The sequence below is a fragment of the Spinacia oleracea genome, chromosome 3, assembly GCF_020520425.1.
Source record: "Spinacia oleracea cultivar Varoflay chromosome 3, BTI_SOV_V1, whole genome shotgun sequence".
Classification (NCBI taxonomy): Eukaryota; Viridiplantae; Streptophyta; class Magnoliopsida; order Caryophyllales; family Amaranthaceae; genus Spinacia; species Spinacia oleracea.
The window spans coordinates 37069624-37088941 of record NC_079489.1 but is presented as its reverse complement, the minus strand read 5'-3'; the positions used below and the strand labels follow the sequence as shown (position 1 = coordinate 37088941).

Sequence of the window (19318 nt, the reverse complement as noted above, 5' to 3'; positions counted from 1 at the left end):
TCCATCGTAATCTCCATTAGACATGGTTTCTTGCTAGCTTTTTGTTTGAATCCCCACAGACGGCGCCAAATTGTTTCGGTAAAAATACAGGGGATCCTTGACTAAGGAGTCGTCCGGTAAAGACGACGAGAGATCTTCAAGAGTCTTCTTCCTAGACCGGAGTTAGACGGAGGTTCTGGGCTCAAGTTCCAGAGTTAGGTTTGAGGTTTATTGATTTCCTGCCTTCTGATGTGCATCAGGGCCGTATATATAGGAATATAGGATAGAAACCCTAATCTGGTTCCTTGGTCAACACGAAATCTTTGCCTAGCCGACTTCTGTTAGGTTTGGGAGCACATCCATTCGGCGGAGTATACTTGGACGATCTTAATGACTACGGGTCGGCCGACCCTTGTGGGCCGTCTCCCGTGGGTCATCCCTAATATTTGTATTTTATCCATGTTAATGTCCGTCAACGCCTATTGCGTATGGCCCATGTATCGATGTGTCGTGAGCCGTTTGTATTCCCAAACAATTTCTATTTAATTGTGCTTATTGTGGCCCAATTAAAGATGCGAGGAGGTTGAAGTTCATAAGATACCAAACACATTTATTGAATCTCAAACTCCACACAAATCCCAAACACAGTAAAATTACTAAGTAATAAACTGAGTAATTAAATAGGTAAAGAATATTTATTTTATTCAAAAGTTAAATGGTGGAACGAAATTAATGGATAATAAATGTAATTAATTTGAAGATCTAAGGAAGGGGAAGGATAAAGGGACTGAGAAGGCATAAAGGTTGGAGGTTGAGCTAGAAAGTGTGGGATCGTGGTACAACGGCTTTTCGTTGCTTTTAGTTTTTCCTTTATTAAGAGAACTAACACATGGAAGACTAAGTTTCATGGGGAAGCCACATGGCAATGTGAGAGGGTTTTAGGTTTTCTTTTTTAATACTAGGTATTGAGGTATTGATTAAACCATAGTATATAATAATCTAATATATATATATATATATATATATATAGGAGACATATTTGTTGAACTATTAGAGCGCCACCTAGGATTACTAATGGTTTCGGCCAATGAAAAATAAGATTTCTAATTTATTTTTGAATTTTAAAAATCGAGTGCCACGTAGATAATTTATTAGGTGCCACGTAGATATTTAAATTAATTAATAATTACTAATATATACAATTCCATCCAAAATCAAACGCTCTAATAATTAAAAAAATAAATCTAAAATAAAATTCATCAAAAATCAAACACTAATCTAAAATAAAATTCAATCTAAAATCAAACATTAATACAATATTAGAGCGCCACGTAGGAAATATAATGGTTTCGGCCAATGAAAAATAAGCTTCAAAATTATTTTTGAATTAAAAAGTCGAATGCCACGTAGATAAATAATTAGGTGCCACGTAAATATCTTTATTAATTAATTATTAATAATTCATATATACAATTTCATCCAAAATCAAACACTATAATAATTAAAAAATAAATATAAAATGAAATTTAATCCAAAATAAAAAAAACTAATCTAATCTAATATATAAAATATAGCAGTTGATATATATAGGAGTTTTATTTTAACGTAACAATTTAATAGAAACCGTGCATCGCACGGGCTAAAATCTAGTGACTAATAATTTGAGACCTTAGTAATAACAACCAACTTAAGAAAAGTCCTTGATAGATGAATCTCTCCCATAAATCTAGCATATGAGAGAAGTCACGTTAACCACCAATTCCCTGCATAACTACTTATTATAAGATGAATGGGAAAAAACTAAAATAAAAAGAAAACACGGGTTCACAAAAATGTTAAGTACATATATGTGCAAGATATATATGTAAAAATATTTAATTATACTTGAACATATTTTCATAATTTATTGATTTATTTCATAAACCTTAATTTGACTTTCATTAAATCATAGAAGATTTATTTTTCGAATGTAATTTTTTTCATAAATAGTAACTTTTCAAATATAGAAAACATTTCAAAAGTAGAACTTTCCCAAAGAAGGCAACTTTCCAAAAGTAGAAATTTCCACAAAAAGAACTTCCAAAAAAATTAGTTTTCTCCAAAATAGGACTCCCAAAAATAATCTTTCCAAAAATAGATTCTAATAATAATAAGGAATCAAAAACATCTTCTTATCTCTCCTTCCTAAATGTGCACACCCCTAACTAGCATTCCATTTCACAAATCTATGTATTACAGTACTAACCAAAATAATGTCAACCAGTTACCCTTGACTTATACAATAAGTGAGTGTATGAACATAAGTTCCATAGATCTAGAAAGATCCATTATACCATAAACATAAACAATAAGTAGACATAAAAGACATTGAAAACTTTTCAAAAAAAATTCACAAAAGACTTTGCATAATTTTAATATGTCATAGAAGGTTTTCATAAAATAAATATGTCGTTGAAGGCTTTTCATAAAATAATTTTCCCATCTCAACCTTACTTGTCCACCAACTATTTTAAAAACACTCATTTTATTATGCAAATATATTTTAAAGGTAAAAAAAACCATTACTTGAATAAAAAATTTACATTCAACCCATTTTAATAACCACCATACACGAAAATCACCATCATCGTATTTGAACTTCATCATCAACATTATACAAAAATCATAATTATCATAATTGAAAATATCAATTAATTAAATTGTACATAGATTTCAATCGTAATTAAAGACCTAGCCACATAAATATACCTTGATCAATCAACCACTTCCCACGAGATCAAATAAGCTTAGGAAATTCATTCATGAACTCATGATCAAATAATCCACAAAATTCCAATTAATCACATAAACTAGTAATACTAATAATTCTAATTAATCGTTGATCAACTCTATTAGGGACACATCCACATAAAGGTTTCTGTCAAATTCCAAGAGAACTTGACTCTAAAATGGTCATAAACCAATGATGGATGCGGGGACAATGTTATGAGTCTATATTGTATCAACCCACCCACTTTCTGTCTCTACTCCGTTTCGCACAACAATTGGGTCATGCAACAACTATGCCTACCAACATTAATTAGGATCCTTGAGATGGAGGCTATAAGCAAACTTGAGACGTACTACTAAATTTTTTGTCTCTAAATTAATATTTAGATGTAATTTGTATATGCATTTTCAAAAATCACATCTCAAATTTGTAATGGATTTGCTAAAATTCCGTCTAAGTTTTGAGGCTCCCACTTTATCAAATTTGTTTCTAATCATCATTTTGAGACGAATTTGGACTATTTAGAGATGAATTTCCTCATCTCTAATTATTATTTGTAGTGTAAGTTGGTTCATTTAATCATGTAAAGTAATTATGGTGACCACTTGAGTTAGAAGTCCTAGAAACCAATATAAAGAATTATCGTATTTAGTCGTGATGCATTAATTAGGTCTTGTTACCAATTGCATGTTGGTTCAATGGTGACTGGGGATGAATTTGGTAGGGCAGACCGCGTGTTCAATCCCTTGCAACAACAATTGGGAGGGGAATGGAACCTATCCACCCAGAACTCACCCCGAATCTGGATGGTAACACCAAAAAAACTAATTAGGTATTGTTTAGAAATTTAAAAGGTGAAATCACATTAAAAATCCAAATAATATAACCATGATAAATATGATAAAGTCCAACTCAAAAACAAATTCTAAAGTAAATCTGGCGCATGAAACTGTGCGCGAAAAATCTTTCACGTACAGGTGTTATGCTCGAGAAATTCCTCGCGGCACATAAACTTTTTAGCAGTTCTCAAACTGCAAACATCTCTATCTTTCACGACACTCTTTCCCTATAGATAGGACCTTCGACCAGCAAAGTAAAGGGCACCAAGTCATATTCTCATACTATACACAAGTTAATCCTAAGTCTAAGCCTTTCGTACGTCACTATAATCGTTCTGTATATTCCGTAGTTCCGCCGTATTAACTCTTGTTAAGCGAAACTCTGTCCGCATATGCATTTAACCTAAGCTTGGATCCTGCCTAGGAGTCTAGTCAAGTCAAGGAAAGTACGTTGCGTAAAAAGAAAACGAGTAAAGACAAGTGGTTAGTTTTCTGAGAACCGCAATATAGCCAAAACTATATTGTAACGTGCCATAATCTATTTTATTGCTTTAATCACCATTATAAATCTGTGAACATTAATCTGATTATTTATAACGCCTAAAAAGATATTCTTTGGACAATCCGGATTCTTGTTAGGTACCTTGAGTCAATCTAAATCATATTTTGACATTGTTTAGTTAATTATTTGTGCATTAAAAGCAATTCAGATTAGTAATGTAGCATAACGCATGTCCCGTCGTTGTTACATTGAACTAGTAAGGACCGCTTCATGGGCTAATAGTGGGCACTCCCTGTATTAGTAAATGTCCCCCGAACCGTCAATCTCTACTCCGTTGAATGTATGTTGAGCGATCTCCATATCAGGGACACAAGGGAACCTACGACCGTTGTGGTCTAATACGTGAGCATGAGTTTCGGCTGCTACTTTCGTATCACAATAACCGGCCTTTGTCAGTTTTCCTCATTGTCGTTGAAAATTGAATGGAGACTCCAAAGACTAGTAAAATGAGGCTAACGCCCAGAGTTAGTCCTATGTTACTTAATATTGCTTGCCACACATCTGTTAGGGAAGAGAACAAAAGAGACACTACAGCCGTCTTTTTCCGACCCCTCACAGGGTATTATAGTATATTCTACAGGGGGAACCAAAAGGTCATTTACGTTAATAACCTCCATAATTTCCCTTATAGAATAGAGATAGCGTAATAACTAATAATCTATAATGATGAAATTCGCGAGTTATGAGTTGTAAACGGTCGGGTAAAACAAGTTACATGTCTTAAACTGTTCAGATGAAACATGTTACAAGATGTAAACGATTCGAATTAAACGGGTTACGCGTCGAAACAGTTTTGTAGTAAACGGTTCGGATTAGAAGAGCTTTCCTCGGGCTGAAACTGTTCAGATTAAAACGGACCAGGTCACTAACGAGTTTCAAATCCTTTCGATTTCGGGTTGAAACAACTCGTGTTGATGCGAAACGATTTGTTATCAGGTTTCAAATCTTAATCTAGTTAATATTTCCGAATTAGTTGGGGTTCAGATTAAATATGATCGAATCGGATTAGCTCGTGGGTTATTAACGATTCTGACTCTAAACAATCGGACTAACCCAACTAATTTAGGGTGCGTTCTGTTCAACTTATTTGACCTGAACTTATCTGAACTTATCTGATCTTATCTGAACTTATCTGAACTTATCTGAACTTATTGAAATAATAATAATAATAATAATAATAATAATAATAACTAAAATAATAATAATTAAAATAAAAATTAAATTAATAAATTAAAATATTAATAATAATAACTAAAATAAAAAAAATAAAAAAAAATAATAATAATTAATAAAATATATATATATATATATATAAAATAATAAAAAATTATAATTAATATTATAATTAATAAATAATATATATATAGAAATAATTATAATAATAATGTAATAATAACAATAAATTGAAAAATAACATCAAGTATGTTTAAATATAGTAGTTGGACATTAATGATACAATTTGAAATAATAGTTGGGAAATATTGTTGGGCATTCAAATGTTGTTGGGCATTATTGTTGTTGTCGGTGGAGTGGAGTGGAGTAATACCACTTCTTTTCAAACACTATCTGTTCAATTCTCTCTCCTTATTCTATCTTTGAGCCAACATACAAGGATTCACACACCACACTTCCGACTTCCGCCTTGAAGCCTCCCAACTCGTGCGTTCGAGTTCTGGCAACTCTTCTCTATCCACAACCCCTCTCAAGTTTCTGGATCTTTGTTTAATTGTATTGAAGTTTATTGTTTTTCGATTTTGTGATTATTTGTTGATTTTGGGTTAGTTATTTTTTTATGTTGGGTTAGAATTGGAAGGTGAAATTACCTTTTTTCTTTGAATCATGATCTTCGAATCAATTAACTGCATAAACAATTCAAACAGTTCTTAGGAACTTATTATTTGATGAATAATATCCCCCCCCCCCAAAAAAAATACGGTTTATTTTTGTGCGTTTTTTTAATTTTGATTTCTGATATAAGAGTGTTAAATAAAGGTAATTTTAATTTTAATTTTGATTTCTGATTTCTGATTTCTGATTTCTGATATAAGACTACTGAAAAGCCTAATAAACATAAGTATATGTGAAGAAATTGGTCTTTTGATGGTTTAATTTGTTATTATTATTGTTTTAGTTTAACAACAATGCCTCCTAAGGAAAGGACTACATGGGACCCTAAGGCAACAGAGACATTTCTAGATTTGTGCCTTGAAAGTAAAAGCAGTGGTAGTAGTAAGTATGATTGGGAATCCATTAAGCAGCGTTTAAATGCAAAAATTAAGTAGGAAAAATTTCGAAAAGAAAGTGGTGGAAAACTATTATAGTGATTGTAGAAACAGATTTAAGGCTTGGCATGAACTGAAGACCAAGTGGACTGGAATTGGTTGGAATGAATATGGATGTGTGCAAGTTGATACAAATTCAGAGAAGTGGAAATCTTTCGTACATGTATATTCTACCTTTTTTAGTTGCTATGTATATTCTTTTATGTATTGGTATATTAGTATATTATGTCTCGGGTCCTAAGTCGTATTTTGAGTAAACGTTGTATAAAATCATTGTATATCAAGCATGACTATAAATTCATTATATATCGAGCATGACTGAATATTTGAAACAACATTATGTTTAACAAATCATGCAAATAACATATAAATTGGGGGATTTCCCGTAGCTTCAATTTGGTCGAGCTTCCCTGCTTTCTTGTATATTCCGCTATGCATATTAACAAAAAAAATGACATGAATTTTTTGTTATTTATTTCTACATATAGCTGCATAAGGGGAGACCTTCAGCCTTCTTGAAGAGGCCTTTACCATTTGAGCGAAAGATGCAGGAACTCTTTACTGGATCATTTGCCACTGGAAATCTAGCTTGGGCTAATAATTCCACAGGCCCAAGTTTATTTGACCTAGCAAAAGTGGTAGATATTTAAGAAGGATCAGGAGACTCCAAAGATGGAGAACCAGAGGAAGGCAAAGGAGATGATAAAACTGATGGTGCTGATACAACTAATGATGCTGCTGATACAACTGATGATGCTGGTGCTGATGGTAGTAAGTCCCTAGTTAAGAAGACTTTATCCGGGGAAAAACGCAAAAGTGTTGATGTTGGACAATCATCTACCAAGAAAAGTGTGAAGGATGACCTTCAAACATGTATGGATGTTTTGAGGAAAATTATCCATTTAGGGTCCTCCAATGCACAATCAACCCCACCACCCTCTTTATGTGAGAGGATAATTTCAACTTTGCAAGACATTCCCGAAATTACAACTCATGGGAAGAGTTTCATTATTGATTGTTTGAATTACCTACGTGATCCAGAGAAGAACGGGGAAGTTTGGCTTGGTCTCCCCGATAATGAAAATAGAGTAATTTTCTTGAAGAAAAAAAATCACTTTTCCTAGTGATTTTGACACTCATGAAAATCAAAGTGTGTTTGACTGAGCTCGGCAACATTGTTTGGTTGCCAGACTTGTTTTGAATTTTACTTGTGTTGGAGACTACTTATTTCTAAAACTTATTTCAACTTTTATGGATGTTTGATTTCAGTTTGATTTGGCTTTGTTGGTTAGCCTGACTGCTATTGGAAATGTTTGGAAATTAACAACATTGATGCAAGGATAGATACTTTTTGATAATCGTTAACGTTACTAATACTTTTTCCATTGCTAGGCACGTAGAAATGGACAAGTCGTTGGTTGAAAATTGTATGATGTATATAGCTGCGCATGAGCTAAGAAGATTGTTAACAAGAATGGACCAGATACCCTTACACACTGGAGGTGAACCTGGTTGTCAATGGATACACAGGTTATTGACTGGTCATCCAAACTTATGCAAAGAACAACTAAGATTAGAAAAGCATATTTTCATCAACCTTGTAAGCATTCTCTTGGAAAGAAAGCTAATATCAGATGGAAGGTATGTACTTGTCGCTGAGCAAGTTGGCATATGCTTATTCATGTTAGCAAAAGCAAATTCATATCGTGATGCAGCTAAAAGATTTCAACACTCAATATCAACCATTGGTAATTACAACAGAAAGGTATTGGAGTCATTGGTTGCATTGTCAAAAGACCTTGTTCGGCCTTATCAAAGTTTAAATGAAATTCCTACCAAAATTGCCAACGGTGCCAAGTATTTCCCATTTTTTAAGGTTAGAACTCTTGCTTAAAGTCTTGAATAATTTTGCAAATTGGAATACTTTTTATGATAATTGTTTGTTTGTAGGACTGTGTTGGTGCTCTAGATGGCACCCATATAGATGCAATAGTGGGAGACAAAGTCGGACAACCATTTAGAGGTCGTAAAGGGATCAAAACGTGGAATGTCTTGGCTTCTTGCTCTTTTGATATGCTTTTCACATATGTTTGTGTTGGGTTCGAAGGAAGTGCACACGACACGACAGTTTTAAGGCATTGTTTAGGAAGTTTAGAAATGGGATTCCACCATCCACCTCCAGGTATCAAATATTCGTTATGTACAATTTCCATGTCAAAGTTTGTAACTAGATAATAACCTAAGTTTCTATGTTACATAAACAGGAAAATATTACTTGGTTGACTCCGGATATCCAAACACTATAGGATATTTGAGTCCATACCAAGGAAGAGGTTTGCGAGTTCATACTCCTGAATTTAAAAACAGTCCTGCACCAAGGGGGAAGTTAGAGCATTATAATTATCGACATTCCTCGTTACGTGGCACCGTTGAAAGAATTTTTGGTGTGTTGAAAAATAGATGGAAGGTTTTACGAATGATGCCGAAGATGGATGATGCATACCAGTTGGCTATCATCGTTGCAACATGCACCCTACATAATTTTATCCGTTTACATGATTTGGGGATTCCAATTTCCCAAGTTGTGGAAAACATGGAACCAAGGGTAGACTTCAATTTGATTGAAAAAACACGAACAAAGGCAATGGAAGTTGTTCGTGCAAAAATTGCAGAGGAAATATGAGAGGATGTTAAGAAAGGGAACACGTTCCTTAGAAAGGACACCATCGAAGATGAAGAAATATACCCAGATGATTAATTTTAAAGAACCCGTTAATATGATGTATAACTTATGACATTGGTAAGGGCACCTGGGTATATATTCCCAAACAATTTCTTTTCTACATTTATGTTGTAGATTGATGCACATATCTTTTCAAGGTTGCACTACAACTTGATTTATTCAATCATATGGAGTCTTGTTACTCCTTTGAAGTATATGTACTTTATCTTACTGCACTTTAACGGGTATGGGTTAAAACGGGTTCAGATTTAAACGGGTTCAGATTTAAACGGGCTGGGGTTCTAATGGGTACGGGTTGAAACGAGTTAGGATTTTAACGGGTTCGGATTTTGACGAGTATAGGTTGAAATGGGTTCGTATTTTATCGTTTTCAGATTTTTACGGGTACGGGTTGAAACGGGTTCGGATTTTAACGTGTTCGGGTTTTAATGGGTACGGGTTGAAACGAGTTCGGATTTTAACGGGTTAGGATTTTAACGGGTTTAGGATTTGACGGGTATGGGTTGAAACGGGTTCGGGTTTTAACATAACCTGGATTAAACGGGAACGGGTTGAAACGGTTTCGGGATTTAACGGGTACGGGTTTAAACGGGAACTAGTTGAAAAGGGGTTAGGTTTAAACGGATTTGAGAATCATATCGGTCATCTTCATGTCAGATCGGGTAAATCGGGTTTGAATGTAATGGGTCAATTTTCGTCTAATTTGGGTTCCTATCGGTTCGGGTTAATATTGTGTCGGGTTATTTATAATCATAATAGTAACATATCACTAATAATAATAATAACATTAAGAAGAAGATGAATAATAATAATAATATAATTATTATTTAATTATTAATTATTATTATTATTATTTATTATTATCATTTATTATTATTTATTATTATTTATTATTATTATTATAATTATTATTAATATTATTATTATTTATTATTATTATTATTATTATTATTTATTATTATAATAATTATTATTATTATTTAGTATTATTATTATTATTATTATTATTATTATTATTATTTATTATTATTATTATTATTATTATTATTATAAAACGTTACAAGCTTAACAAGCTACAAAGATCAAGTGAACTACAAGAAGTTGAAGGGGAGCCTAGATACAATCTGGGACTTATTATTATTATTATTATTATTATTATTATTATTATTATTATTATTATTATTATTATTATTATTATTATTATTATTATTATTATTATTATTATTATTATTATTATTATTATTATTATTGGGACTTATTGGAACTTAGGCCCTGTTTAGTTCACCTTATTTCAGGACCTTATTACTTATTTCATATTTAATCAGATCAGCTCATTCAGACCAGATCAGATCAGAAAAAATAAGTTCAGATCAGATCAGACCAGATCAGATCAAACCAGATCAGACCAGATCAGATCAGATCAGACCAGACCAGATTATTATGATGATGATTATTATTATTATTTATATCATTGTTATTATATTTCATATTTATTACTATTATTGCTTTGATAAAAAAAAAATTTGTTGTCGGTGCAATTAAAACCTATTACTTAAGGCATAAAAAAACATTAACAAAACATTCAAATTCATCATGTCCAAATTAAAACCATTAAGTCCAGATCAGAAACGATATGATCAGGTCATGTCCATATCAAAACTGATTTTTATAGATCAAAACTACTACGGAGTATATATCTAGACCAGAACTGATAGAATAAGATAATATCCATATCATAACTGATATGTACAGATCATGTCCAGATCATGTTCAAATCTGTAAAGATCTTGTCTACATCAGATCCAATTCTTACATAACCAATATGTTCAGATCAAAACCGATTTGTACAGATCATGTCCAGATCAGAATCGATATGTCCAGATTATAACTGGTCTAGATATCGACTTTGTACAGATTATGTTCAGATCGGAATTGATCGGCAAAGATCATGTCCATATTAGAATTGATTAATAGTGATCATGACCAGATCAGAACTGGTCTGTACAGATCATGACCAGATTAGAAATGATATGTACATATGATGTCTAGATCAGAAATGATATGTATAGATCATGTCCAGATCAGACCTGATCTGTACAGATCATGTCCAGATCTGAACTGAACTGTACAGCTCATGTCCAGATCAGAACTGGCTGTACAGATCATGTCCAGATCAGAACTGGTCTGTACAGATAATGTCCAGATTAGAACTGATCTGTACAGATTATGTCCAGATCAGAACTAAACTGTACAAATCATGTCCAGATCAGAACTTGTCTGTACAGATCATGTCCAAATCAGAACTGAACTGTACAGATCATGTCTAGATCAGAACTGATCATGTCCAAAGAGAACAGATATGTACAAATCATGTCCAGATCAGAATCGATCTGTACAAATCATGTCCAGATCAGAATCGATTTGTACGGATCATATCCAGATCAGAACTTATATGTATAGATCAAACCGATCTATCTAGATCATGTCTATGTCTATCTAATATAAGGAATAGTTAAATCATGAGCAAAGTCAAATAAATAATATCAATATTATAAATTTGTGTAAACATTTATTTTACACGTAAGTCGTTTAATATTAATAAATGTAGATTTTTGTTTAAACTTAATTATGAAGAATCAGATCATATCAGATCAGACCAGATCAGATCAGAAAAAATAAGTTCAGATCAGAACAGATCAGATCAGACCAGATCAGATCAGGAGAAATAAGGTGAACTAAACAGGGTCTTATTGGAACTTAGCTGAATTTATCTGAACTTATTAAAACTTATTGGAAAATATTAAAACTTATCTGAACTTATCTGAACTTATTGGAACTGAAATTTATTTATCGGTTTTTTCATGAAATGCCCCTGAGGTTTTAAAAAACGCACCAAATACCCTCGCCTGTTTCGATTCACATAATATACCCCTATTGTTTTCCAAGTTTGCACCAAATACCCCTTAACTGACCTTCCGTTAGTCCTCCGTTAAGTCGTGTTTATAATTCACAGTATACCCCTTTTTATAAACTTAATGCATAATATACACCTATTTTAAAATTAAGTTGCACTAGATACCCAAATTGCAGGAATTTGAATTTAACGGCTAGTTTTTAAACCTAGGAAGCAAAATATAGCCGTTATGTTCTTGCTGCATATAAATGCTACTAGTGTTCACCTCACTTGCATACTTTCCCCTCTCCAAATTAGCCATGAGCTCTCATTCAAAAACCGAATCTTCTTCCATCCCAAATTTAGCATACATTAGAGTTCCTAATAAAAATTGCTATTGCGGGAGAAGATTTGCAATTAGGAGCTCGGAAACGGCAAAAAATCCGCAAAATATTTACTACAAGTGTGATCCTTGTGATAATTTCAAATGGTGCAAAGGTTTTCTTGAGCACACAAGTGATGAAGTTCAGAGCAAGGGAAACAGAGATGATGAAAACAGGGGAATGCAAGAACAAAGCTGGGGAATGCAAGAACAGAGCAGGGGAATGCATGAAGAGTTGAAGCTATTGAAGAAGAAGATCAAACAACAGAAACAGCAAATCAATTTTGCAATAAAAATTGGTGTATTAATGTTTGCATTTCTGATTTGGATAGCAATGAAGTAAAGTTGTAACAAATTTCATGAAATAAAGAGACTTTGTTCCATAAATACTTGTTCAAGCAAATAAGCTTTACATAAACTGAACTTTAAGTGGACAAACACCACTGAACTGCACAAAAAGAGGTGTTCTAAGCATTTCACTGTTTCCAAAAAATGATCTCTGCACAACTGTTTCCAAAAACTGATTCTAACTAAACTGATTCTGACTAAACTGATTTGACTAAGTTAGTTTAGCTTTGTGCACTACAATTCACAAAATATAGCCAACTGAGGTGACTATGCAGCTGCCTTTGACCTCTTCCTTGTGTTTGGTCCCCCATTTGATGTACTTGCTCCTGCTGCACCACTCTTTGAAGTACTTGGTCCAGTGGCACTTGTTCCTCCACTCTTGCATGTTCTTGAGTTGTGACCAAACTCTCTACACTTTCCACATTTCACATTTGTGTTCCTCTTCCCTTTCTTTGGTTCATTTGCCCCTCTCTTTCTCTTCTTAGCAGGTCTGCCAGATGGTCTTTTGATGGTTGGAGGCTGAATGGAAGGAAGGCCAAAGTCAGGCCACTGAGATGGATCTGCCATAGGATGAATATGTTCTGCATAGGTTAGCTTGTATGCAGCAGCCTTGAACCATGGGGATATGAAATCATGGGGGTTCATCCTTTGGTCTTATATGACCCTCAGTGCATGCTTGCAGGGGATTCCACAGATCTGCCACTTCCCACAGGCACAACTTCTTGTTGCAAGCCTAATTGGGAAGTTGACATGTCCATCCCTAACCTCAAATTCACCCCCTCCACATGCTGTGGCATAACATAACCTGGACTCAGCTGTCCTCTCCTCTAACTCTTTCAATGCATATGCAGTGAGCTGACCTTCCTCCATGTCAACTGCCTTGTCAAATCTAGCCCCCACCCTCTGCATACACCAACTTCTGATTGCTGTACACCAGACATTAACCAACAAACAACAAGTTCAGGGGTATATTATGCATGAATATGATTAAACAACAAACAACAAGTTCAAGGGTAATATTATGCATGAATATGATTAGAAGAGTTATACCTTCCAATAATGAGAAGACAGGCATGTCTCTGAAGGGCTTTGTGCATGCATTGAATGACTCCACAAAGTTTGTTGTGTTGTGATCACAACAAACAGTAGAGTCAAACTTATGCCTAGACCACTGCTCAATGCAGCTGTTCAAGTATGCAGTGGCATTTGCATTGTACTCACTGATCTTTTCCATGGCCTTACCAAACACATACTCATTGTATGCATTAGCAGCTATCCAAAAGAGCTTGTGGAATGCAGATCCACTGAAGCCATTGTTCTTACAATTCATGTATAGGTGTTGGCAGCAAACTCTCCTAGTTGCTCTAGGAAAAGTTTCTCTAACTGCCAACTCAACACCCTACACATCAGCAAACAACAAAAACAGGTTCATTAATATAGAAACATAAACATAAGAAAAAGTAAAGATCAGAAAAGAGTAAATATCAGATCAGTACACATACCTTCATCCTATCACTGATGAAGGTCCAATCATCTCTGTTGCAACCCTCCTGCTCAAACATTTGCCTCAAACATCTCATGAAGTAGGTCCAACTGTCACAACTCTCAGTGTCTACTATCCCATAGGCAAGAACAAAAATTTCATTGTTCCCATCTATGCCAACTGCTGTCAGTAGAATGCCCTTGTAGAAACCACTTAAATGAGCCCCATCTATTCCAATTATGGGCCTACAACCCCTTAGAAACCCCCTGACTTGTGCAGCAAATGAGAAGAAGCAAGCTCTGAATTTTGGGTTCACATCCCCACTACTGGCCCCCCATGTTATAAGTGCATGACTCCCTGGGTTTGTTTGCTTAATCATCTCAGCATATCTAGGCAACAGCTCATATGCTTCAGCCCAACCACCATGCAGCTTTCCCTTTGCCATACTCCTGACCTTGTACAATAGCCTCTTTTTCACCCTCAACTGAAACTTCTCCTGTGCATACCTCCTCAATGTCTCCACTGGAATCTCTGGATTTGCCTCTATTTCCCCCAACATATGCTTACACAACCACTCAGAGGTCACCACTGGATTCTCCTCAAGCCTCCCACAAGTTCTGTGGGACCCACTGATCACCTTAATGGCCCAGCTAACATTGTCAAACAACCTACTGGCATGTATCCTCCAGTCACATGACTCCACTGCACACACTGCTGTGTACCTCCTATTGTCAGCCCTCTCAACACTAAGCCCAAACCCCTCCTATATGCAGTAACTTCTCAACACTTCAAGAAATGTGGCCTTATCATGAAAGATCAACCAGGGTTCTAACTTAATGGACCCATATGGTTGATCAGTCCATATTTTGCCATTTTTATAGGCCTTATCCATCTTTGAGGAACCATTTAGACAATCCTCAAACCCCAAATCAGGAATATCATCAGGAATCACCTCATCATCAACATCAGAATCAATCCAATCATTCAGAACATCCTCTTGTTCAGAATCTGATTCCTCATAATCAGAATCCTCACTCTCCTCTTCTGAACATATCTCACCAACATCAGCAAAAACCCCTGGTGTCTTAGACCTTCCTGTACCCTTTCTCCCTTTTCCCTTTCCCTTGGAAACCCAAGTTCCAGCCTTCTTAGCAGTGACTTTGTTAACCCTAAACCCCTCAGGTCTAGCTCTGCCCCCCTTCTTTTTCACTGGCTGAGCTTGATCAGGTGGTGCTTGATTGTTAGGCTCATCAGTTTGGTTGTTCTGTGGTGGAGTGGGATTTTGTGGTGGTGGTGGAGGGGTGTGATGTTGTGGTGGAGAGGTGGGATGTTCTGGTGGTGGTGTGTGTTGTTGTTGTTGTGGTGGAGAGGTGGGATGTTCTGGTGGTGGTGTGTGTTGTTGTTGTTTTGGTTGGGTGGGTTCTTTCTGTGGTGGGGGTGGTGGGGATAGTGGTGTAGGTTGTTTGGTGGGTTGTTTAGGTGGGGTGGGTTGTTTCTGTGGGGTGGGTTGTTTAGCTGATGCCCTCCTTTTGGGGGTTAGTTTCTTAGAAGCAGGCTTATCCTTGCCTTTTGACTTAGAAGCAACATGATTTGTGTGTTTGGGTGGGGTGGGTTGTTTCTTTGGGGATTCTTGTGTTTGTTGTGGTTGAGAGCAACCTGGAAACACCTCATCAGCATCATCTTTGCTAATGACTCTCACATACTCAACCTTCATGTCCTCACAATCAACAACAGGGACCTCCATAGCCACAGTGTACTCCATTTATTCCTGTATTTCCCTCAAAATGTCCTCCCTTTCCTGTTGTTTCCTCATTGCCTCTTCCTCCTCTCTTTGAGCCCTCAACAGTTCCTCTTGTCTCTCCTTAAGTTGTCTCTTTTTTTCCTTTCTATGATTCTCAATTGTTGCAACAGCATTCCTAAACACCAATCCTGGTTTATCTGTTCCCTCAACCCAAATTTCAGCAGTGTCTTTACCCCAATTCCATCCCCACAGAAGCCTTAAAGTCTTATCATCATTCAATTCAACCTTACCACAAGGACCCTCAACATACAAGCTAAAGGTACTAGGCAAAAAAACATCTTGCTTAACTGATTCCTCAAAGATATCAAGAAACAACTTCAACAAACGATATTTTTCCATGTCTCCCACTCTAATATCAAAACTATGTGACCCATAACGTAGTAACAACCAAATAGCACTCATCCTAAAGGGAAAAAATAATGAAACTAACATCAATTTTCATTCCAACAACCACAATTGACCAATAACCAACAAGAAATTTGCGCAATTTTAAAAAAAAAACTGACAATTTCACAAACCCTAACCCTAATCGATTTCGTGAAAAAAAAACAAGTTTACCAGCAAAATTAAACAGAGGAGAAGAGATTATTACCTGGAAGTAGACTAACCAACTTTAAAATTCCCGTTTCCTCTTCAACACTAACTCAACTGGAAATCGCCTCAAGTTTCTCCCTTTTTTGTCGCGATTGAAGCAAAATCACAACCCACGAACTCGCCTTTAAGGTGCGCAGCAAAATTCACAAAAATATTGAAGATCTACCCAGAATTTCTAGGGTTTGAGTAGGATTAGAGCTTGAAGAAGAACAGGGGAGAGGAGAGAGAAAGAGAAAAATGTGAACGGTTTTTTTTTTTTGGTCTTTCTGTGAAAGTGAAGGAAGTCAATGGCGCTAAACCAAAATTAAGGGCAAATAAGTAAAACACCACTAACGGCAGACTAACGGCGTTAGCTGACAGGTGCATGTCATGAACAGTACGGATAAATAGGGGTATATTATGTGAATCGAAACAGGCGAGGGTATTTGGTGCGTTTTTTAAAACCTCGGGGGCATTTCATGAAAAAACCGTTTATTTATTTAAGGTGAACAGAACGCACCCTTAATGATTCTGGTCGAGAATTGACCTCCCTAATGAGGCACGATTCATAAAATACACCACGATATAGATCTCACTCCGTCTCACTTCTTTAATTTCTCTCTCCTCGACGCAACCATGGTGGCGATCAAACCCTTAGCCACAGCCGCCGGATCCCTCCGTGCCAGACTAACTCAAACTCTCCGAACCCGTGGCGGTGGAGGAATCGACAGATGGACAAGCCCAGGTCACCAAGAACGTCCCAACGGCTACCTCTTCAACCGCCCGCCACCACCACCTGGTCAGTCCCGTAAATGGGAAGACTGGGAATTGCCCTGCTACGTCACCAGCTTCCTCACCATTGTCATCCTTGGTGTTGGTCTTACCGCTAAGCCCGATCTCACCCTCGAGACTTGGGCCCATCAGAAAGCCCTCGAACGCCTCCAGGCCCAACAGCTTTCTTCTGACTCCTCTGAGTAACTTCACTTTCCATCAACCTTTTTCTGTTTGTCGTTTGATATTCGGAAAATTTTAGGGTTTTTTCAATTTTTTTTTGTTATGTTGTTGATATATGGGGGGTTGTTGTAGTGAATCAAGAAAAATAAGGGTTTCTGAACAATTGACCCTTCTTTTAAAAAAAATTGGAGTTATTTTCCAAAGTATATTTTGGTACAATGATTTGTTTTTCTCTCATTTCCTGAATCCTTTTGTTTGATTTGCTTGATTAATCACCCTGATTGTAGAAAATGTAGGATTATTGCTGGGGTTAACGATGGGTCGATTGCTGGTTCCTATTGTTGCGAGTTCATAAATTTGTCTGGTGATCATTCTTAATGATTAGTGAGGTTATGAATAATTATGTGAAAGGATTGGGTTTTGGGGTTATCAGTGTCTGACTGTTCGTGGGTTGATCATCTATATTGTTAGATGATTTAAGTGAGCGTTGTGCATTCGTGGATGCCGTGTTTGTTGTGAGATCACGTGTGGGTTTGTGTCTATGCACAATGTATGCCTTTAACGGTGAACTGGGATGAAACTTTTCTATGATTCATTGATGTTACTGTACAGTCCATTAGTGTATGTTTAGAAGTAGTTCTTTATGTTGATTCTACAATCCTTTTGCTTATTTTTTGTCTTTCACCTTAGCCATATAACTTCCTGCTTTAAATGATACATATGAGTTTTAAGTACTGTGCGAAATAGACCTAGAATTTTGATCAAATATATTGGTCAATCCTCGTGAAATTTTTAGGGTTGGGCTGTGTGATTATGGACCTTACTAAGTGGTTATGGTCTTTGTGCTTCGTGTTGGAAATAGGATTATATTGGTGTCTCCAGGCACTTTGCTAATGTGCATGCTCATTGCAAAGTGTTGCGCATTGGAATTTTGGGATGTTTCTCGTTCTCTATGAATTCTCTGTCATCTTTACTTTGCTTGTTCGATTTTTTTTTTATCATAGTTTTATTGAACTTACTTTTTTTAATTCTAGTTGAGAGTTTGATAAGAAGTGTACAGTTGTATTAAGTGTTCGGAAGTACTGCCCAATTTTAGTAGGTACTTACTGCCGGGATGAAAATGAAAGTCTTAATATATTAGAAGACTTTGTTAACTTACTGTAGGGTGTGGTGACGACCTGAGGGATTCCATTGTAGGATGGGTTTGCCAATATGAAGTGATCTTTATTTGACTGTACTGGAGGCAGGTTAGCAGTTCTGTTAACTTATTGTCTTACAGAAGGGTAAAGACGAGGGGATGAAGTGTGGGATGCATTTGCCAATAAATTCAGTTAGGATTACTTGATTATAGTTGAAGTTTAAGAGTTATATTGCTGTAAAAGATTTACGTGCAAAGATGAAGGAATGTCTGAGCTATTTAGATTATTTGAGGATCCGAGGAACATGTTTGCGCTTCATTTCTTTGTGGACTTGTAGAGGACACCTAGCTTATCAAGTAGAATTGTGTTTCTAGTTGCACTTGTGTTGTAGGGGATGCTTTATTTTCATGAGCTGATGTAATGGATTAGGTTTCTTGCTGTAAGTTCTCTGATATGATAAAATTGTGGCAAGTTCATCATTATAGAATAAACTTGACTTGGAAAGCTGAAATGGATGAAGCATTGGCAGCTTGTTTTAGCCTACAAGTTGCCCATAGTCTTAGTTTTACT

At 35.7% G+C, this 19318-nt stretch overlaps 4 protein-coding genes across 8 annotated transcripts; 2 read left to right on the top strand and 2 right to left on the bottom strand.

Annotated features, from left to right (window-relative positions):
* Positions 1–5633: 5633 nt before the first annotated feature.
* LOC110799374 (protein ALP1-like) lies at positions 5634–9369 on the top strand. 5 transcript variants are annotated; one of them, XM_022004624.2, is made up of 5 exons: positions 5634–6595; positions 6921–7520; positions 7825–8308; positions 8383–8614; positions 8697–9369. In XM_022004624.2, the coding sequence occupies exons 2-5, from the start codon at positions 7510–7512 to the stop codon at positions 9113–9115; spliced, it is 1146 nt and encodes a 381-aa protein (XP_021860316.1). In that variant the 5' UTR covers positions 5634–6595; positions 6921–7509; the 3' UTR covers positions 9116–9369. The 5 variants fall into 5 exon arrangements, with proteins under 5 accessions (XP_021860316.1, XP_021860318.1, XP_056696137.1 ...); XM_056840159.1 differs by having other exon boundaries at positions 5635–7520; positions 7825–8073; positions 8194–8308; XM_056840157.1 differs by having other exon boundaries at positions 5636–5809.
* A 3421-nt stretch (positions 9370–12790) lies between these two features.
* LOC110799375 (uncharacterized) lies at positions 12791–16043 on the bottom strand. Its single transcript, XM_022004628.2, has 4 exons — positions 15165–16043; positions 14301–15044; positions 13849–14197; positions 12791–13724 (listed from the first exon to the last, which is right to left on the bottom strand). Exons 1-4 carry the CDS (start codon positions 16041–16043, stop codon positions 13453–13455), a joined length of 2244 nt encoding a protein of 747 aa, XP_021860320.2. The 3' UTR covers positions 12791–13452.
* On the bottom strand, positions 16044–17136 carry LOC130469633 (uncharacterized). Its single transcript, XM_056839031.1, has 2 exons — positions 16675–17136; positions 16044–16485 (listed from the first exon to the last, which is right to left on the bottom strand). The coding sequence occupies exon 2, from the start codon at positions 16482–16484 to the stop codon at positions 16044–16046; it is 441 nt and encodes a 146-aa protein (XP_056695009.1). The 5' UTR covers position 16485; positions 16675–17136.
* Positions 17137–17209: 73 nt separating this feature from the next.
* On the top strand, positions 17210–17846 carry LOC110799381 (uncharacterized). The gene has a single exon (XM_022004633.2). It carries the CDS (start codon positions 17292–17294, stop codon positions 17631–17633), a length of 342 nt encoding a protein of 113 aa, XP_021860325.1. The 5' UTR covers positions 17210–17291; the 3' UTR covers positions 17634–17846.
* Positions 17847–19318: the final 1472 nt, after the last annotated feature.